The sequence below is a fragment of the Nomascus leucogenys genome, chromosome 2 (genome assembly GCF_006542625.1).
Source record: "Nomascus leucogenys isolate Asia chromosome 2, Asia_NLE_v1, whole genome shotgun sequence".
Classification (NCBI taxonomy): Eukaryota; Metazoa; Chordata; class Mammalia; order Primates; family Hylobatidae; genus Nomascus; species Nomascus leucogenys.
Genome location: NC_044382.1, coordinates 37,299,874 through 37,320,551, shown reverse-complemented (window position 1 = coordinate 37,320,551; position 20,678 = coordinate 37,299,874). Strand labels below are relative to the sequence as shown.

Here is a 20,678-nt window from a genome sequence, read left to right as displayed (position 1 = left end):
GGCAGGAGGACCGCTTGAGCCCTGGGGTTTGAAACTTCAGTGAGCTGTGATCATGCCACTGCACTCCAGCCTAGGTGACAGAACTAGACCCTGTCTCTAAAAAAACTAATATTAGGCCGGGCGCGGTGGCTCACACCTGTAATCCCAGCACTTTGGGAGGCTGAGGTGGGTGGATCACCTGAGGTCAGGAGTTCAAGATCAGCCTGGCAAACATGGTGAAACCCTATCTCTACTAAAAACTACAAAAAATAGCCGGGCATGGTGGCACACGCCTGTGGTCCCAGCTACTCGGGAGGCTGAGGCAGAAGAATCGCTTGAACCCGGAGGCAGAGGTTACAGTGAGCCGTGATCCTGTCACTGCACTCCACCCTGGGCAACAGGGCGAGACTCCGTCTCAAAAAAAAAAAAAAACTAATATTAATAGTAAAAACTTGGTATAGGCTATCCATTACTGTATTCCTGCATACCTTCTTGTAGCATTTGAATAAAGCTAATCCCTGAATTGATTGTTGTAAGGTAGAAGTAGATGACCCAATAAATGTTTGTTATTAATGAAAAGGACATTTCCTAAGGATTGTGTAATGTTCTACTGTATGGTGTATATTCAGTGGAGTGGGAGTTAACTTCATAGTTTGTGTACCATTTGGATGCACATTTGAGAGGACAACATATTATTGGCACTTTGCAATTTTAAAAACTGGGATGAAAGTTGCCCTGGTAGGAAAGAAAATCCTTACTCTCCCTAAAAGTGTTGGCTAGTTGTTTTTATTAACCTGACAAATGGACTAAAGAAGGTTGACCAATGTCTGCAAATTTATGTAAATAAACTTATGAGCTTCATTTATCCAATTCCAAAGTCGTTTCTTCACTACAGTGATGGTACATAGATAGGATAATAATGCAATCCACTAGAATATCCCTTTGTACCTTGTATTGCAGAATACATAAGCATGTCCCCAATAACTCTTAAGAATGAATTTATGTACTGTAAAAGATATGACATAAGACAAGTATTTTGAGATATGAAGAAGAGAAATGTAGGGTATATCATTTCTTGCCTACACCATATGGGCAGTATACTTGAATGAATATTTTCTGAAGTAGAAGAGTAAAGAAAAATTATTTTTATAAAGAATGTTAATATTGTCAGGAAGAGGAGATGTTTGGGGATTGGTATAAAATTGCCACAACTTTACAAAATAGTTTTAAATAGTATAGATTTCCCTAATATGTGTAATATAAAACAGTAGAAATATTGGGGAGTTGGAAATCATAGAAATGAACAGAAGAATGATAAAATTGTTTACACATACCATAGCTAATAAAAAATGAATTTTTGTAACCAGTATAGTATGAAGCCTCTGAGAGCAAGAACTGTATCATGTTAATTATTATATTGCCAGTGACAAGGGCAGTACTTAGTTCTAGCTAAGAGTTCAAGGTATGTTTGCAGAATGGTGAAAGAATGGACCAATGTATGCAGGTTTGTATGAAAACCCAACGTGATATTTCTAACAATTTGGAAAACAGAGAAAGATACTTTAAAGAGGGTGTTATAATTTGTTATTAACTAAATGAACGTAAAAACTTGGCTCGTTAAATTAGACACACAGTACGATTACTGCACTGGTTAAACTGAAGCAACAGAGGCTGTAGTTTCCTAGTGCTGACTCTGGGCGCCGCTGTTGGCCAAAGTGGAGAGCTTGGAGCTCCAGATCTCCTCGCGCAGCCGCAGCGCGCTTTCCAGGACAGCCCCAGCTCAGACTCCCCAGCGCCAGCCTTTACACCGCTTCCTCCTCAGAAAAAGAATCTTTTCCTAAACTGGAATTGGAACTAAAGTCCGTTCGGAGATCCAAAAATCTGCAATACAGAGGTTATTTGTAACCCGGCGTCTCCAGGCTGGTGAGCAAGCTGAGGAGAGCAAGAGGGATGGGGAGCGGCGCCGGGGAGCTGGGCCGGGCTGGGAGGCTGCCAGTGCTCTTTCTCTTCCTGCTGCCTTTGTTCTGCCCGGCGCTCTGCGAGCAGATCCGCTACAGGATTCCCGAGGAAATGCCCAAGGGCTCCGTAGTGGGGAACCTCGCCACGGACCTGGGGTTCAGCGTCCAGGAGTTACCGACTCGAAAACTGCGCGTCAGTTCGGAGAAGCCTTACTTCACCGTGAGCGCAGAGACCGGGGAGCTGCTTGTGAGCAGCAGGCTAGACAGGGAGGAGATATGCGGGAAGAAGCCAGCTTGTGCTCTGGAATTTGAGGCTGTTGCTGAAAATCCACTGAACTTTTATCACGTGAGTGTGGAGATCGGGGACATTAATGACCACACGCCAAAATTCACGCAAAATTCCTTTGAGCTGCAAATAAGCGAGTCTGCACAGCCTGGCACACGATTTATATTGGAAGTAGCAGAAGATGCAGATATTGGCTTAAACTCTCTACAGAAGTATAAACTCTCTCTTAACCCAAGTTTCTCATTAATAGTTAAGGAGAAACAAGATGGTAGTAAATACCCGGAACTGGCACTGGAGAAAACTTTAGACCGGGAACAACAGAGTTACCATCGTTTAGTCCTGACTGCCTTGGACGGTGGAGATCCACCCCTAAGCGGCACCACTGAGCTCCGGATCCAGGTAACTGACGCCAATGATAATCCCCCGGTATTCAACAGGGATGTGTACAGAGTCAGCCTTCGGGAAAACGTGCCACTAGGCACCACTGTGCTGCAAGTGTCAGCCACCGACCAAGACGAGGGCATCAACTCAGAAATTACTTATTCCTTCCACAGAACCGGGCAAATCTTCGGTCTGAATTCAAAGAGCGGGGAAATTACCACTCAAAAGAAACTGGATTTTGAAGAAACCAAGGAATATTCAATGGTAGTAGAAGGGAGGGATGGTGGTGGACTGGTTGCACAATGTACAGTTGAAATTAATATTCAAGATGAAAATGACAATAGCCCAGAAGTTACATTCCATTCTCTACTTGAAATGATTCTGGAAAACGCGGTGCCTGGAACACTAATTGCTTTGATCAAAATACATGACCAAGATTCTGGGGAAAATGGGGAGGTTAATTGTCAATTACAAGGCGAAATCCCTTTTACGATTATCTCTTCATCCAAAAATTCGTACAAGTTGGTAACAGATGGAACCCTAGACCGAGAGCAGACCCCGGAGTATAATGTCACCATCATAGCCACAGACAGGGGCAAGCCGCCCCTCTCCTCCAGCATAAGCGTCATCCTACATATCAGCGACGTCAACGATAACGCTCCGGTTTTCCACCAGGCGTCCTACTTAGTCAGTGTACCCGAAAACAACCCTCCCGGGGCCTCCATCGCGCAAGTCTGCGCCTCGGACCCGGACTTGGGGTTGAACGGCCAAGTCTCCTACTCCATCATGGCCAGCGACCTAGAGCCTCTGGCACTGGCCTCTTACGTGTCTGTGAGCCCGCAAAGTGGGGTGGTGTTCGCGCAGCGCGCCTTTGACTACGAGCAGCTGCGCACCTTCGAACTCACACTGCAGGCCCGCGACCAGGGCTCGCCTGCGCTCAGCGCAAACGTGAGCCTGCGCGTGTTGGTGGGCGACCAAAACGACAACGCACCGCGGGTGCTGTACCCCGCGCTGAGTCCCGATAGCTCTGCGCTCTTCGATATGGTGCCGCGCGCTGCAGAGCCCGGCTACCTGGTGACCAAGGTGGTGGCGGTGGACGCAGACTCAGGACACAACGCCTGGCTGTCCTACCACGTGCTGCAGGCTAGCGAGCCCGGGCTCTTCAGCCTGGGGCTGCGCACGGGAGAGGTGCGCACAGCGCGTGCCTTGGGCGACAGGGACACGGCCCGCCAGCGCCTGCTGGTCGCTGTGCGTGATGGTGGACAGCCGCCACTCTCTGCCACAGCCACGCTGCAATTGGTCTTTGCTGACAGCTTGCAGGAGGTGCTGCCGGATATCACTGACCGCCCTGTACCCACTGACCCCCAGGCTGAGCTGCAGTTTTACCTGGTGGTGGCCTTGGCCTTGATCTCAGTGCTCTTCTTCCTGGCCGTGATTCTGGCCATTGCCTTGCGCCTGCGAAGCTCCTCCAGCCCCGCCGCCTGGAGCTGCTTCCAACCTGGTCTCTGTGTCAAGTCTGGACCTGTGGTCCCCCCCAACTACAGTGAGGGGACTTTGCCTTATTCCTACAACCTATGTGTTGCACATACAGGAAAGACGGAGTTTAATTTCCTAAAATGTAGTGAGCAATTGAGTTCAGGACAAGACATACTTTGTGGTGATTCATCTGGGGCCTTATTTCCACTTTGTAATTCCAGTGAGTCGACTTCTCATCCTGAGTTGGTGAGTTTCATTTATCTCTATTCTTTTTCATTACCCACCCAATTTTCTGTATTTACATGAAACTACCGTACATTTTCAGGTCTAATGAGTTGTCTTAGGGAAGTTATAGCTGCTCAGAAAGCTAGCCTACCATTCTTTAAGAGGAGCAGTAAATTGTGAGTTGTTATGTAGCATAAAAGAAGTAGCCTTATAGATTTACAAAATAGTGGGAGTTTGCTCTTAGCTTCCTAGCTAGCAAAAACATTTGGTGCGGTTTTTTGTCCTCTTTCTCAAAGCTAATGAAATTTACCCATTCGTTCTCATTCTTTAACATGTTTATATTTTATTATATGTAGCTAAACATTAAATTTAATGTATGTAATCATTTAATTCATCTTTTAAAGCAAAGAAACTGCTAGTAGGTGTCTTTCTTCACTGATTTCACTGGTAGTTTCCATCTGTTTCTCATGTTCCTCATATATACTTTCTTATTCCTACCTAATGGATTTATGATTTTTTGAATCTCCTAAAATTTTATTAAAAATACTATATGTTGGCCGGGTGCAGTGGCTCATGCCTGTAATCCCAGCACGTTGGGAGGCCGAGGCGGTTGGATCACACAGTCAGGAGTTCAAGACCAGCCTGGACAACATGGTGAAACCCTGTCTCTACTAAAAATACAAAATTCATCTGGGTGTGGTGGTGGGCGCCGGTAATCCCAGCTACTCAGGAGGCTAAGGCAGGAGAATTGCGTGAACCTGGGAGGTGGAGGTTGTGGTGAGCTGAGATCACTCCATTGCATTCCAGCCTGGGCAAAAAGAGCAAAATTCCATCTCAAAAAAAAAAAAAAAAGAAAAAAAGAAGAAGAAGAAAAATACTATATGTTATGTGTATGAGAGAGAAACAGAGAGACTGATTCACTGAACTTAGAAGGTCCAAATCATCCAAATCATTTTCTAAATTTATCCAGGTTTTCTTGGATGCAAAATCCTTCTCTACCTCTATATAATTGCCAGAAGAAACTTACAAGCAAAGGAAATGCTATTGCCTGAATTTCTCTTGCTCGGAATCCTGACATATATTCTTGAAGAGGGGGAAAAAGACACCAGATTTGTCTTATCGTTTGGAGCTCTAAATATAAATGACTGGATGTTTTCTTAACATCCTTGTAGGACAGAAGGTGAATACAGAATTATTCCATTTTTAAGAAAAAAACTACTAGTCTTGTGTACATACAAAGCTCCCATTACATGGTATAAGTCTTTTGCTTGGTTTCCCTTAGTATGTGATTCCGTAAATGGGTTCCTTACAAAGTGCTGAGATTTCTTATAATACCACTTACTTTTAACCTTTCAGTAGTTTTCTTTGTTGTATATTTTGTGTTCTTTTTCCCCAAATTATTATATAAGTTTAAGTGACCCTTAGAATAATGTTTAAGACCACTTTAAAATTGTATAATTTATTGATGAAGGATTAAAATAGAAACTTGCTTTTCAGTGTATATACATTTGAATTATTGAAACACAGTCTGTGGGCCGGGCGCAGTGGCTCACGCTTGTAATCCCAGCACTTTGGGAGGCCGAGGCGGGTGGATCACGAGGTCAGGAGATCGAGACCACGGTGAAACCCCGTCTCTATTAAAAGTACAAAAAAATTAGCCGGGCGTGGTGGCGGGCGCCTGTTGTCCCAGCTACTCGGAGAGGCTGAGGCAGAAGAATGGTGTGAACCCGGGAGGCGGAGCTTGCAGCGAGCCGAGATTGCGCCACTGCACTCCAGCCTGGGTGAGAGAGCGAGACTCCGTCTCAAAAAAAAAAAGAAACACAGTCTGTGCATGCATTACATATTCACACTAAAAACACTAAGCATTTTTTGAAATAGCAGAAACGTTTAAGCAATCACAAAAATGTAAAAATTTCCAACTTTAATCCTGTTAATATTTAGCAATATTAGGTGAGAACATCTGTAACTATTGCTGAATTAACATTACTTTTATAATACAAAAATTTAAAAGAAACGTTTTTCCAGGAATTTTACCATCAAAATAAATTAACCCCAGAAAATAATTTCAAAGTGGATAATCTATCCTTATATGTGTATTCAATACAATTATATATTTTACATTTACAAATATATAATATAGGTATAAAAATTAAAAATGAATGTACTTCCAAACAAGATTGCACCTAAAAATTACTTCAGAAAATTGTTAAGATATACAGAAAAAATTGAAGCATCATAAAAAGGAAATTATAATAATTTACATATCTAGAAATAGAGTGCAAAATTCTACCAAGAATAAGCAAATTAATATTAAGCGATGGTTTGTGATTTAATAATACACTTACAGAAATTTTATTCCACTTTATTTACAACTCAGATATCTAAAAAATAGATTGCTTTTGAAATACAAATGCAAGAAACAATTGGAGAAATCTAAAATCATAATTTTAAGAGAGTAGTGTTTCCTTTATCAGCCATCTGAATGTTACACATCAGTGGGTGTAGTAACGGCTTAGGACTCTGAGCGCCGCTGTTGATCAACTCTAAGCAAAAATCAGGACTCCATCCGGATTTCCAGTTCTGCGACTACACAAAACCCAGCAGATACCACAAACCTGCTCCCAGGCTGCAGCAAAGCTCAGCCTCTTAACTTAGGGCACTCTGGCTTTCTTCTAAGGAAAAGGATCACCATACTTTGCAGGATGGAAGAAAGAACCTGATGAAGCAGCGCGCACAGAGAGCATTTTGAGAAAATTCCAAAGCGAGGCAGCAATGGCAGCTCCAACCAAATGCCAGCTCCGCGAAAGATTAGTCCTGCTATGCTCGCTCCTGGGGATGCTATGGGAGGCCAGGGCCAGTCAGATTCGCTACTCAGTGCCTGAAGAGACAGAAAAGGGCTATATTGTGGGCAACATCTCCAAGGACCTGGCTCTGGAGCCCCGGGAGCTGGCGGAGCGCGGAGTCCGTATCGTCTCCAGAGGTAGGACGCAGCTTTTCTCTCTGAACTCGCGCAGCGGCACTTTGGTCACCGCGGGTAGGATAGACAGGGAGGAGCTCTGTGCTCAGAGCCCGCGGTGTCTGGTGAACTTTAAAGTCCTGGTTGAAGACAGAGTGAAACTGTACGGAATAGAAATAGAAGTAACTGATATTAACGACAGTGCCCCAAAATTCCAGGCCGAAAGTCTGGAAGTAAAAATTAACGAAATCGCGGTTCCTGGAGCACGGTATCCACTCCCAGAAGCTATTGATCCGGATGTTGGCGTGAACTCCCTCCAGAGCTACCAGCTCAGCCCCAATCACCACTTCTCCCTGGACGTGCAGACTGGAGACAATGGAGCCATAAACCCAGAGCTGGTGCTGGAGCGCGCCCTGGACAGGGAGGAAGAGGCTGCTCACCACCTGGTCCTCACGGCCTCGGATGGCGGCGAGCCGCGTCGCTCCAGCACAGTGCGCATCCATGTGACAGTATTGGATACAAATGATAATGCCCCGGTTTTTGCTCAACCAATTTACCGAGTTAAAGTCCTTGAGAACGTGCCCCCAGGCACCTGGCTGCTTACTGCAACAGCCAGCGACCTGGATGAGGGAACCAACGGAAAAGTGGCATACAAATTCTGGAAAATTAATGAAAAACAATCTCTGCTATTCCAGCTTAATGAAAATACTGGGGAAATATCAATAGCAAAAAGTCTAGATTATGAAGAGTGTTCATTTTATGAAATGGAAATACAAGCTGAAGATGGTGGGGGATTGAAAGGGTGGACAAAAGTGCTCATTTCAGTGGAAGATGTAAATGACAATAGACCTGAAGTGACCATTACATCTCTGTTTAGCCCAGTGAGAGAAGATGCACCTCAGGGAACAGTAATTCTTCTTTTCAATGCTCATGACCGAGACTCCGGGAAGAATGGTCAAGTTGTCTGTTCTATCCAGGAGAATCTATCTTTTAAATTAGAAAATTCAGAAGAAGATTATTACAGATTGTTGACGGCCCAAATTCTTGACCGAGAAAAAGCCTCAGAGTATAATATCACGGTGACTGCAGCAGACAGGGGAACTCCGCCCCTGTCCACAGAAATTCACATCACCCTGCAAGTGACTGACATCAATGATAATCCACCTGCTTTCTCTCAAGCCTCCTACTCAGTCTACCTCCCCGAAAACAATGCCAGAGGTACTTCCATCTTCTCGGTGATTGCCTATGACCCTGATAGCAATGAGAATTCTAGAGTTATTTACTCCTTGGCAGAGGATACCATCCAAGGGTCTCCTCTCTCCACCTATGTCTCTATTAACTCGGACACTGGCGTGCTGTATGCTCTGTGCTCCTTTGACTATGAGCAGTTTAGAGATTTGCAAATGCAGGTGAGGGCAAGCGACAGTGGAAGCCCACCACTTAGCAGCAATGTGTCATTAAGACTGTTTGTTTTGGACCAGAATGACAATGCCCCGGAAATCCTGTACCCTGCCCTCCCCACTGATGGTTCTACTGGTGTGGAGCTGGCACCACGCTCTGCAGAGCCCGGCTACCTGGTGACCAAGGTGGTGGCAGTGGACAGAGACGCAGGCCAGAATGCTTGGCTCTCCTACCACCTATTCAAGGCTAGTGAGCCAGGGCTTTTCTCGGTGGGGCTGCACACAGGTGAAGTGCGCACAGCTCGGGCCCTGCTAAATAGAGACACGTTCAAACAGAGCCTCGTGGTGGCTGTACAGGACCACGGCCAGCCCCCTCTCTCGGCCACTGTCACGCTCACGGTAGCCATAGCTGACAGCATCCCAGACATCCTGGCTGACCTGGGCAGTCTTCAGATCCCTGCAGACCTGGAGGCCTCAGACCTTACCCTCTACCTCGTTGTGGCTGTGGCAGTCGTCTCCTGTGTCTTCCTCACCTTTGTTATCACACTGCTGGCCCTCAGGCTGAGGCACTGGCACTCCTCGCGTCTGCTGCGGGCTACAAGTGATGGGTTGGCTGGTGTGCCCACCTCACACTTTGTGGGTGTAGATGGGGTTCGAGCTTTCCTACAGACCTATTCTCAGGAGTTCTCCCTCACTGCTGACTCAAGGAAGAGTCACCTGATCTTCCCCCAGCCCAACTATGCAGACACACTCATCAGCCAGCAGAGCTGTGAGAAAAATGAGCCTTTGTGCGTCTCCGTTGATTCCAAGTTTCCTATAGAAGACACTCCTTTGGTTCCGGTGAGTTCATTTTTTTTGTTTCTTTCTTTTCTTTTTTTGTTTTTTGTTTTGTTTTGTTTTTGAGACAGAGTCTTACTCTGTTACCCAGGCTGGAATGCAGTGGTGTGATCTCGGCTCACTGCAACCTCCGCCTCCCAAGTTCAAGTGATTCTCCTGCCTCAGCCTCCCAAGTAGCTGGGACTAGAGTAGAGTAGCTGGGACTACAGGCCTCCCAAGTAGAATAACTGGGACTACAGGCACATGCCACCAGGCCCGGCTAATTTTTTGTGTGTTTTTAGTAGAGACGCGGTGTCACCATGTTGGCCAGGCTGGTCTTGAATTCCTAACCTCAAGTGATCCACCCACCTCAGCCTCCCAAAGTGCTGGGATTATAGGCGTGAGCCACTGCACCTGGCCCTTTACTTTCTGATATAGTTAGCTTTCTCTTTAACTGTTTGTACTTAAGGTAGTATAAGTTGATATCAGTGTGTTTCTCATCACTTTTCACTGGGCCTAATTGTTGCTCCAACACCGAAATGAGGCATTTGTTGGTTATGTTTGCTGATATAACTTTCATGTTCTCATAATCATTAACCTGCTGTCAACGTAAACCATTCTTCATGGGGTAGCTCTCAGCCTGCATTGATGTGGGCTTTTTGGGTAGGGTTGCTTGATTGGTTGCAGTGGACTCATATCATAAAATTCTTACTCCTTTTTTTTTTTTTAAGAGATGGAGGTGTCATTCTGTTGTCCAGGGTGGAATGCAGTGGTGTGAGTAAAGCTCACTGCAGTCTCAACCTCCTGGGCTTATGCGATCCTCCAACCTCAGCCTTCACAGTAGCTAGGACTGAGGTGGGAGGACTAGCAAGCTATGTTGCCCAGGCTGGTCTCAATCTTCCTGCTTCAGTTTCCCAAAGCACTGGGTGAGGTGTGAACCACCTCACCCAGCAAATTCTTACTCCTAAGATCATTTATTCAGGTCATACTATGTTTGTAAGGGTAAACTGATAAAAAGGTAAATGTATTCTTCTTAGAGAAACAGCTGAAAGCCCAGATTTATTGATTCTATTCTTCCATTTCTGTGATAGGAAAACACCCCTTTGAGGTTATATTTTTCAGATCACAGGTGTGTAAAGTATGTTTGTGTTTATAGATATTTTCTGATGAAGATTCAAACTTCAGTTATCCACTTCCAAACCCTAGTAAACCAATTTTTTCCCTTTAATGGTGAAAGTTGTAACGTCTTTTATTCTCATATTTTCAAAGGTCTTAATTTCCTAACGCTTTAATGTTAAATTATGGAGAATAGTAGGACATTCCTCTTTTCTATAGTATATGCTTGCTCAAGAAAAGTTTCTAAGACTGGACACTGTGAAATGACAAAACAAGGAATTAAAAATATTTCTTTTTTTTTTTTTGAGACGGAGTCTCGCTCTTTCGGCCAAGCCAAACTGCAGTGGCACTATCTCGGCTCACTGCAAGCTCTGCCTCCTGGGTTCACGCCATTCTCCTGCCTCAGCCTCCCGAGCAGCTGGGACTACAGGCACCCGCCACCGCGCCCAGCTAATTTTTTGTATTTTTAGTAGAGACGGGGTTTCACCATGTTAGCCAGGATGGTCTTGATCTCCTGACCTCGTGATCCGCCTGCCTCGGCCTCCCAAAGTGCTGGGATTACAGGCGTGAGCCACCGCGCCCGGCCAATATTTCTTTCACTTATATATTATTTCTGGCTCAATTCTCCAGCTTTTGAGGCTAGAAATGAACTTGCATATCAGATATAATTTAAGAAAATATTCTCAGGAACTACTGGAAGATTCTAAAACTATTTTACTGTTTTTAGCTATAAGGAAGAGAATAATGTATTATTTAATGTTATTTTAAACATAGTGTCGTTTCAAGTAGTAAATAACATTTCACAAGACATTTGAAAAATAAGCTTTGAAGTTGACTCAAAATTCTATGCTAAACATGTGATCCATAGATACATTGACGACTGCTGGCATTTCTGTGGAAATGAAGAATTGTTTTATTTGTTTGTAATTACTTGGGTTTCAGTTGCTTTATTTTTAAGAAAAAAAAGCTAAACTGTCTGGAAATCCTTTATGACATACAGACATTTTAATTATTTCAAACACGTTTTCCCCCTTAAGCGGGTAACAAAAAAATAAAGCATCCTTCAGGCTCATATTTTTAACCATGCAACAAGAAAATTGTTACAATTTCTACTCTGAGGAGTAGCCTTCATACTTAGTATTCATAAATATTGAAATGTGTGTTAATTTGGGGAAAACATAACAGATATCCATGAAGGCTTGTATGTCATGGTAGGTAGTTACTATTCGATACCACAAAAATGTCTCTTGCCCTTAAAACCAGAACACGAGGTTTACCAGACAGATGACTGAGCGGAGTATGGAAAATATTTATTTCTGTTTTTCTTAAGCTATGTAGGACTTAACTTATTGTGCATTGGTAACAGATTGTAGAACATAAGCTGAAAGATAAAATTCTTGACCTTAATGTCTCATCTTAAAAAGAAGCATTGATTGACATTCTATATCTTGTATTACTTAAAAATAATGAGGGAGCGCAGTATATATTAAACAAAGATTGGCTTTGCGGTGATCATTGTTGCAGGTGGGGTAATGGCTATGTGAAGGTTCACTATATATACTCCCCACTGTTGTATAAGTTTGAAATTGTGCATAATAAATTTATTTAAAACACAAAGCATAGAAATATCTACTATAATATTATGGTGAGAGCAAAATTTGAGGGGAACGTACACCTGCATTTTCGAAGAATATATACATTTTGGAGACCGAATTCAAAATGAAAAACCGGGCTGCTGCCCCGCGCGGAGCCTCTGGGCGCCGCTGTCGGCCAGTGCAGAGAAAGCGCTGACGCCGGGGATCCCTCAGCCTCTAGCCTGGGATGCCCTAGGCAGCCAACAACAGAAAGAAGAAAACCAGCTCCCACACAGAGGCTCCCGGCTGCGCAGACCTTGTTCACCACACCGGATTCCCAGCTCCGAGACCCGGGACGACTCCTGTCCTGGGCCGAATGCTCTTTTAGCGCGGTAGAGTGCACTTTCTCCAACTGGAAAGGCGGGGACCCAGCGAGAACCCGAGCGAACGATGGGAGGGAGCTGCGCGCAGAGGCGCCGGGCCGGCCCGCGGCAGGTACTATTTCCTTTGCTGCTGCCTTTGTTCTACCCCACGCTGTGTGAGCCGATCCGCTACTCGATTCCGGAGGAGCTGGCCAAGGGCTCCGTGGTGGGGAACCTCGCTAAGGATCTAGGGCTCAGTGTCCTGGATGTGTCGGCTCGCAAGCTGCGAGTTAGCGCGGAGAAGCTGCACTTCAGCGTAGACGCGGAGAGCGGGGACTTACTTGTGAAGGACCGAATAGACCGTGAGCAAATATGCAAAGAGAGAAGAAGATGTGAGTTGCAATTGGAAGCTGTGGTGGAAAATCCTTTAAATATTTTTCATATCATTGTGGTGATTGAGGATGTTAATGACCACGCCCCTCAATTTGATAAAAAGGAAATACATTTAGAAATTTTCGAATCTGCATCCGCTGGTACACGACTATCGCTTGACCCTGCCACGGATCCTGATATAAACATAAACTCAATTAAAGATTATAAGATAAACTCTAATCCTTATTTTTCATTAATGGTTAGAGTTAATTCCGATGGTGGCAAATACCCAGAGTTATCTCTGGAGAAACTCCTAGACCGGGAAGAACAGAGATCTCATAGCTTGATATTGACTGCCTTGGACGGAGGCGACCCACCAAGAAGTGCCACCGCTCATATAGAAATTTCTGTCAAGGATACCAATGATAACCCCCCGGTTTTCAGCAGAGACGAATATAGAATTAGTCTTAGTGAAAATCTGCCCCCTGGGTCTCCTGTGTTGCAAGTGACAGCCACTGACCAGGATGAGGGGGTCAATGCCGAGATAAACTACTACTTCCGAAGCACTGCCCAGAGCACAAAACATATGTTCACATTGGATGAGAAAACAGGTATGATTAAGAATAACCAGTCATTTGATTTTGAAGATGTAGAAAGGTACACCATGGAAGTGGAAGCGAAGGACGGAGGTGGTCTCTCTACTGAGTGTAAAGTAATCATAGAAATCCTGGATGAAAACGACAACAGCCCAGAAATAATCATCACTTCTCTCTCTGATCAGATTTTGGAGAATTCGCCTCCAGGAATGGTTGTTGCCCTCTTCAAAACACGGGACCTGGATTTCGGAGGAAATGGAGAAGTCAGGTGTAATATAGAAACAGACATTCCATTCAAGATTTATTCTTCTTCCAATAACTACTACAAACTGGTGACAGATGGAGCCCTGGACCGAGAGCAGACACCAGAATACAATGTCACCATCGTAGCCATGGACAGGGGCAAGCCGCCCCTTTCTTCCAGTAGAAGCATCACCTTGTACGTCGCTGACATCAACGACAACGCCCCAGTTTTCGACCAGACGTCCTATGTGGTTCACGTGGCCGAGAACAATCCGCCAGGAGCCTCCATTGCGCAAGTGAGCGCCTCTGACCCGGATTTGGGGCTCAATGGCCACATCTCCTACTCTATCGTGGCGAGTGACCTAGAGCCCCTGGCGCTGTCGTCATACGTGTCAGTGAGCGCGCAGAGCGGGGTGGTGTTCGCGCAGCGCGCCTTTGATCACGAGCAGCTGCGCGCCTTCGAGCTCATGCTGCAGGCCCGCGACCACGGCTCGCCCACGCTCTGCGCCAACGTGAGCCTGCGCGTGTTGGTGGGAGACCGCAATGACAACGCACCGCGGGTGCTGTACCCAGCTCTGGGTCCTGACGGCTCCGCGTTCTTCGATATGGTGCCTCGCTCTGCAGAACCCGGCTACCTAGTGACTAAGGTGGTAGCGGTGGACGCCGACTCGGGACACAACGCCTGGCTGTCCTACCACGTGTTGCAGGCCAGTGAGCCCGGGCTCTTCAGCCTGGGGCTGCGCACTGGGGAGGTGCGCACGGCTCGAGCCTTAGGCGACAGGGACGCAGCCCGCCAGCGCCTGCTGGTCGCTGTGCGTGACGGTGGACAGCCGCCACTCTCTGCCACCGCCACGCTGCATCTGGTCTTCGCAGACAACTTGCAAGAGATACTGCCGGACCTCAGCGACCGCCCTGTACTCTCTGACCCCCAGGCTGAACTGCAATTTTACCTGGTGGTGGCCTTGGCCTTAATCTCAGTGCTCTTCCTCCTCGCCGTGATTCTGGCCATTGCCTTGCGCCTGCGACGCTCTCTCAGCCCTACTACTTGGGACTGCTTCCATCCTGGTCTCTGTGTCAAGTCTGGACCCGTAGTTCCCCCCAACTACAGTGAGGGGACTTTGCCTTATTCTTATAATCTGTGCATTGCACATACGGGTACAAAAGAGTTTAATTTCCTAAAATGTAGTGTGCCCATACATTCCAATGAAGACATGGTTTGCGGTGTTTCTCCTGGAGCCTTAATTCCACCTCATGGTGGGGAGGATTTGACTTCACATCCTGAGACTCTAACTTCGGTGAGTTTCTCTTTTTTGTGTGTGATTTATCTAATAGTCTACTAGTTTCTCATATTTTAGGCATACTACTTTATTTTCATATCTAGAATCATATGTTTAAAATGCATAGCTTTTTACAATCTTTTCTCAATGTTTTTTCAATTATAGTTTTCACTATGTATTTGGTTCATAAGTTGCTCTATCTTTTTGTAAAAGAATGTCACCAGATTGAAGATATTTTGTCTTTGTCTTTTTTTTTTTTTTTTTGAGATGGAGTCTCTCACTGTTGCCCCGGCTGGAGTGCAGTGGCGTGATCTCAGCTCACTGCAACCTCCACCTTCTGGGTTCAAGCGATTCTCCTGCCTCACCCTCCCAAGTAGCTGGGATTACTGGTGCCCCTCACCACGGCTAATTTTTTTGTATTTTTAGTAGACATGGGGTTTCACTATGTCTACCAGGCTGGTCACAAACTCCTGTCCTTGTGATCCTCCCACCTTGGCCTCTCAAAGTGCTGGGATTACAGGCGTGAGCCACCATATTTTGTCAAGTTCTGACTATGGAACAGAAGCAGTGGTCTTGGCACCTAAGAAAACAAACAAGTAACCTATCTATTCAAATTTGCGAAGACTTAGTGAATTTACCATATCTTATTTATATATTTTTGAAGCCTAAAAATATTCAGAAGACAGGCCCAGTGGCTCACACTTATAATCACAGCACTTTGGGAGGCTGAAGCGGAAAGTATCACTTGAGCCCAAGAATTGAGACCAGCCTGGGCAATATAGGGAGACCCCCCCATCTCTACTAAAACAAAACAAAACAAAACAAAACATTAGCAGAGTGTGGTAGCATTCCCCTGTGGTCCCAGCTACTTGGGAGGCTGAGCTGGGTGGATTGCTTGGTCCTGGGAGGTCAAGGTTGCAGTGAGCCCTGATCTTGCCACTGCACTCCAGCCTGGGTGACAGAGTGCGACCGTGTCTCTAAAATAAATACATAAATATGCAGGCAGGGCCAAGTGTGCTGTAATCCCAGCACTTTGGGAGGTGGAGGTGGAGAATCTCTTGAGCCCAGGAATTTGAGGCCAGCCTGGGCAAGATAGGGAGACCCCATCGCTACAGAAAATTTAAAAAGTAGCAGGGTGTGGTGGCACATGCCTGTGGTCTCAGCTACTCTGGTGGCTGCGGTGGGAGAATCGCTTGAGCCCAGGAAGTCTAGGCTGCAGTGAGCTGCCTGGGTGACAGAGTGAGACCCTGTCTCAAAAAAAAAAAAAAAAAGACATTTCTAAGAAATGAAATGAAATACTATTGCCTTTGCACTCAGTCTCTGTCTCTGATTCTCTGATAGAAGACTTTTGAAGAAAAAAGATAAAATCTTTGAAGAGTTCTATACTTGGAAGGCATAGTGACATAAACACTTCTGAACATCCTGTTCTCTGTGTGAAAGAAGTGAACTTCTATACCCTTTGCCTTTGAGGGAATAATTGCTACTGGGTTGATGGGCACACACAGTTGAAGATATGTGAACCACTGGACTTTGGCCTCTCATACAAACTGCCTAAGAGAAGAGATTATTTATACTGGTATTAATGCTCTGATGAAAACAGGTCATTTGACATAAACACTTACTTGTTAAAAACCTATATCACTACATCTAACTTTGTTTTCTGAAACTTTTAGTACTTCAAATTCTACATATTTCTTTTCTCATTACAATGCCAACAGTTTAATTTGCAACTGTAATATATGTTCATTTTAGTTTGTGATTACCTGCTTAATCATTTAAATAGGTCCATTTAACTTGTATCCCTGTAAGATAAAGTATGTTTTACACAAAAAGGTTCATTAAGGCTCAGTAAAACTATTCAAGAAGAGTACTTTAAAAACCTCTTACACAATCCTAAGCTAAATAAGTTTAATGAATTAAGTAGTTAAAATTATAAAGCTTCAGAGTGAATTATCTCATGAAGAGTTTATTTAATATAATCTTTGTACGAACGTATACTAAACAAAATTGGACTATTCAAATCACAATTTTAAATTATAAGACTTTTCTGAATATACCTAGACACTCATATGACCTAAAATAAGTATTATTTACCTTTTATTAAAGTATGTACATTTCTGTTGGGAAAACGTGTTGCAAATATATATTTAATCAAACATTATCGTGAAATATTTACAATATTTTCACTCCACTTTATCACACCTCCCGTAAGAAACCTACATATAGTAAATTATTTAAAGATAGGAGTGGAGAAACAAAAGAATCTATGTAAAATATAATAATCCAACAGAATAGAGTTTACTTTCCATTGCATGTATCACTTGGGTGCAGTAACTTCTCAGGACTCTGAGCGCCGCTGTTCACCTGCTAGGAGAGAAAACGCAGCCAGAGCTCAATCCGGATTCTCAGGGCTTCAACTACACAAGCCCCACAAACCGGCTGCTGGGCTGCAGGGAAGCTCACTCCAGAATTTAAAGTGCCCAGGCTACGGAGACACCTTGAAGCCACAGAAAGACAAAGGAACCGGTTGAAACACATAACGTGTCCAGTGAGGACTTTGCAGAATTCTGTAACCAGACTACAATGGCCGCTCAAAGGAATCGCTCAAAGGAATCAAAGGATTGCAGCGGGCTGGTCCTGCTCTGCCTTTTCTTCGGGATTCCATGGGAGGCTGGAGCCCGGCAGATCTCCTACTCAATTCCTGAGGAATTAGAGAAAGGCTCTTTCGTGGGCAACATCTCCAAGGACTTGGGGCTGGCGCCCCGGGAGCTGGCAGAGCGCGGAGTCCGCATAGTCTCCAGAGGTAGGACGCAGCTTTTCTCTCTGAACCTGCGCAGCGGCAGCTTGGTCACCGCGGGCAGGATAGACCGGGAGGAGCTCTGCGCTCAGAGCGCGCGGTGCCTGGTGAGTTTTAATATCCTTGTGGAAGACAGGGTGAAACTTTTGGGGATAGAAATAGAAGTAACTGATATCAATGACAATGCTCCAAAATTCCAAGCAGAAAATCTACACGTAAAAATTAATGAAAATGTCGCTACGGGAATGCGTTTTCCTCTCCCGGAAGCTATTGATCCGGATGTGGGCGTGAACTCCCTGCAGAGCTATCAGCTCAGCCCCAATAAGCACTTCTCACTAAGAGTTCAGAGCCGTGCCAATGGCGTCAAGTACCCGGAGCTGGTACTGGAGCACTCCCTAGATCGCGAGGAAGAGGCCATTCACCACCTGATCCTCACCGCCTCCGACGGGGGTGACCCTCTCCGATCTGGCACTGTCCTTGTCAGTGTGACTGTCTTCGATACAAATGACAACGCGCCGGTCTTCACCTTGCCAGAATACCGAGTGAGTATTCCTGAGAATTTGCCTGTGGGCACTCAGCTGCTGACAGTCACAGCCACCGACAGGGACGAAGGTGCCAATGGAGAAATGACATATTCATTCCGAAAATTACCTGACACGCAATTGTTGAAGTTCCAACTAAACAAATATACTGGAGAAATAAAAATATCAGAAAATCTAGATTATGAAGAAACCGGTTTCTATGAAATAGAAATACAAGCAGAAGATGGAGGAGCATATCTTGCAACTGCAAAAGTGTTGATTACAGTAGAAGATGTAAATGACAACAGTCCAGAGGTGACCATCACGTCTCTATTTAGTCCAGTGACTGAAGATTCACCTCTGGGAACAGTCGTAGCCCTTTTAAATGTGCATGATTTAGACTCTGAGCAGAATGGACAGGTAACCTGTTCCATTTTGGCCTATCTACCATTTAAATTAGAAAAGTCCATTGATAGTTATTACAGATTGGTGATACACAGAGCCCTTGACAGGGAACAGGTATCCTCTTACAATATCACAGTAACAGCCACAGATGGGGGAAGTCCACCTCTATCAACAGAAGCTCACTTTACGCTACAAGTGGCAGATATCAATGACAACCCACCTACCTTCTCTCAAGTCTCCTACTTTACCTATATCCCAGAGAACAACCCCAGGGGTGCCTCCATCTTCTCAGTGACAGCGCTGGACCCGGACAGCAAAGAGAATGCCCGGATTATTTACTCCCTGGCTGAAGACACCATCCAGGGGGCACCTCTGTCCTCATACATATCCATCAACTCAGACACTGGCGTCCTGTATGCACTGAGATCCTTCGACTATGAGCAGTTTCATGAGCTACAGATGCAGGTGACAGCCAGCGACAGCGGGGATCCTCCACTCAGCAGCAACGTGTCGTTGAGCCTATTCGTGCTGGACCAGAACGACAATGCGCCCGAGATCCTGTACCCCGCCCTCCCCACAGACGGTTCCACAGGCGTGGAGCTGGCGCCCCGCTCCGCAGAGCCCGGCTACCTGGTGACCAAGGTGGTGGCGGTGGACAGAGACTCGGGCCAGAACGCCTGGCTGTCCTACTGCCTGCTCAAGGCCAGCGAGCCGGGCCTCTTCGCGGTGGGGGAGCACACAGGCGAGGTGCGCACGGCGCGGGCCCTGCTGGACAGAGACGCGCTCAAGCAGAGCCTCGTGGTGGCCGTCCAGGACCACGGCCAGCCCCCTCTCTCCGCCACTGTCACGCTCACCGTGGCCGTGGCCGACAGCATCCCCCAAGTCCTGGCGGACCTCGGCAGCCTCGAGTCTCCAGCTAACTCTGAAACCTCAGACCTCACTCTGTACCTGGTGGTAGCGGTGGCCGCGGTCTCCTGCGTCTTCCTGGCCTTCGTCATTGTGCTGCTGGCGCTCAGGCTGCGGCGCTGGCACGAGTCACGCCTGCTGCAGGCTTCAGGAGGCGGCTTGACAGGAGCGCCGGCGTCGCACTTTGTGGGCGTGGACGGGGTGCGGGCTTTCCTGCAGACTTATTCCCACGAGGTCTCCCTCACCGCGGACTCGCGAAAGAGTCACCTGATCTTCCCCCAGCCCAATTATGCGGACACGCTCATCAGCCAGGAGAGCTGTGAGAAAAAGAATCCTTTGTCTTTGTTAGATGATTCGAAGTTTCCTATAGAGGATACCCCATTGGTTCCAGTGAGTTTTATTTTTATTTTTACTTTTTCTCTTGCTAAAAAAAAAAAAAACATTGGCTTTTACTTTGAAGTTTGCGGCATGATGGTGGAAAGTGTAAATGCTAAAACACTGATGAATAGAATTTGATGCTTATTAAGGTTTTTTTTTTTTTTTTTGACTTTCCGGTAAAATTCACCTAGTCTCAATCAAGGCCTATATGTCATAAGGCTTTGTTATGATTAGCTTTGCAGAACCTTGTAGTTTATAGTGTTGTTGAGTACAATATTGACAATTCCTAAGACAGACTTCCATACAGAAGTGCCTGTCAATTTATATTTCCTCCTGGGTGGTCACATATTGAAACTCCAGCCCCTTAAGCAACCCTCTTGTTCTGAAGGCAGATCTGGTAAGAATAGTTAAGTATCAGAAAGAAATGGCCTCTGGAAACACAACTCATATCCAAGAATACTCAATGCAGTTCTTCCCAAGGAGAAGGGCAATAGGCCTTTTTCGAACTACATTTTATATATTTTTCAATCTATACTTTGTGGTGATAGTTGCAGTTGAATATACTAAGTTTTTCATTAATATTGAATTAACAATTTATTTACAACAATGTATGCTTAGGTTTTTCCAGCCTTATTTATACCTGATAACACTGCA

At 45.5% G+C, this 20,678-nt stretch overlaps 1 protein-coding gene across 16 annotated transcripts in view; it reads left to right on the top strand.

The window, feature by feature from the left end:
* Positions 1-20,678, top strand: part of LOC100590761 (protocadherin gamma-C4) — a 181,074-nt gene that overhangs the window by 65,352 nt on the left and 95,044 nt on the right. Inside the window, exon 1 of one of the 16 annotated variants that reach the window (XM_012504813.2) lies at positions 436-4,326. The exons of 12 other annotated variants lie outside the window; for them this stretch is intronic. In XM_012504813.2, the coding sequence (XP_012360267.2) occupies positions 1,930-4,326 (2,397 nt within the window). In that variant the 5' untranslated portion in view covers positions 436-1,929. Of the gene's footprint in view, positions 1-435; positions 4,327-6,440; positions 9,502-11,215; positions 15,036-16,916; positions 20,037-20,678 lie in introns of those variants that run through there. 3 more of the 16 variants (XM_030827523.1, XM_030827566.1, XM_012504803.2) reach the window with 3 other exon arrangements.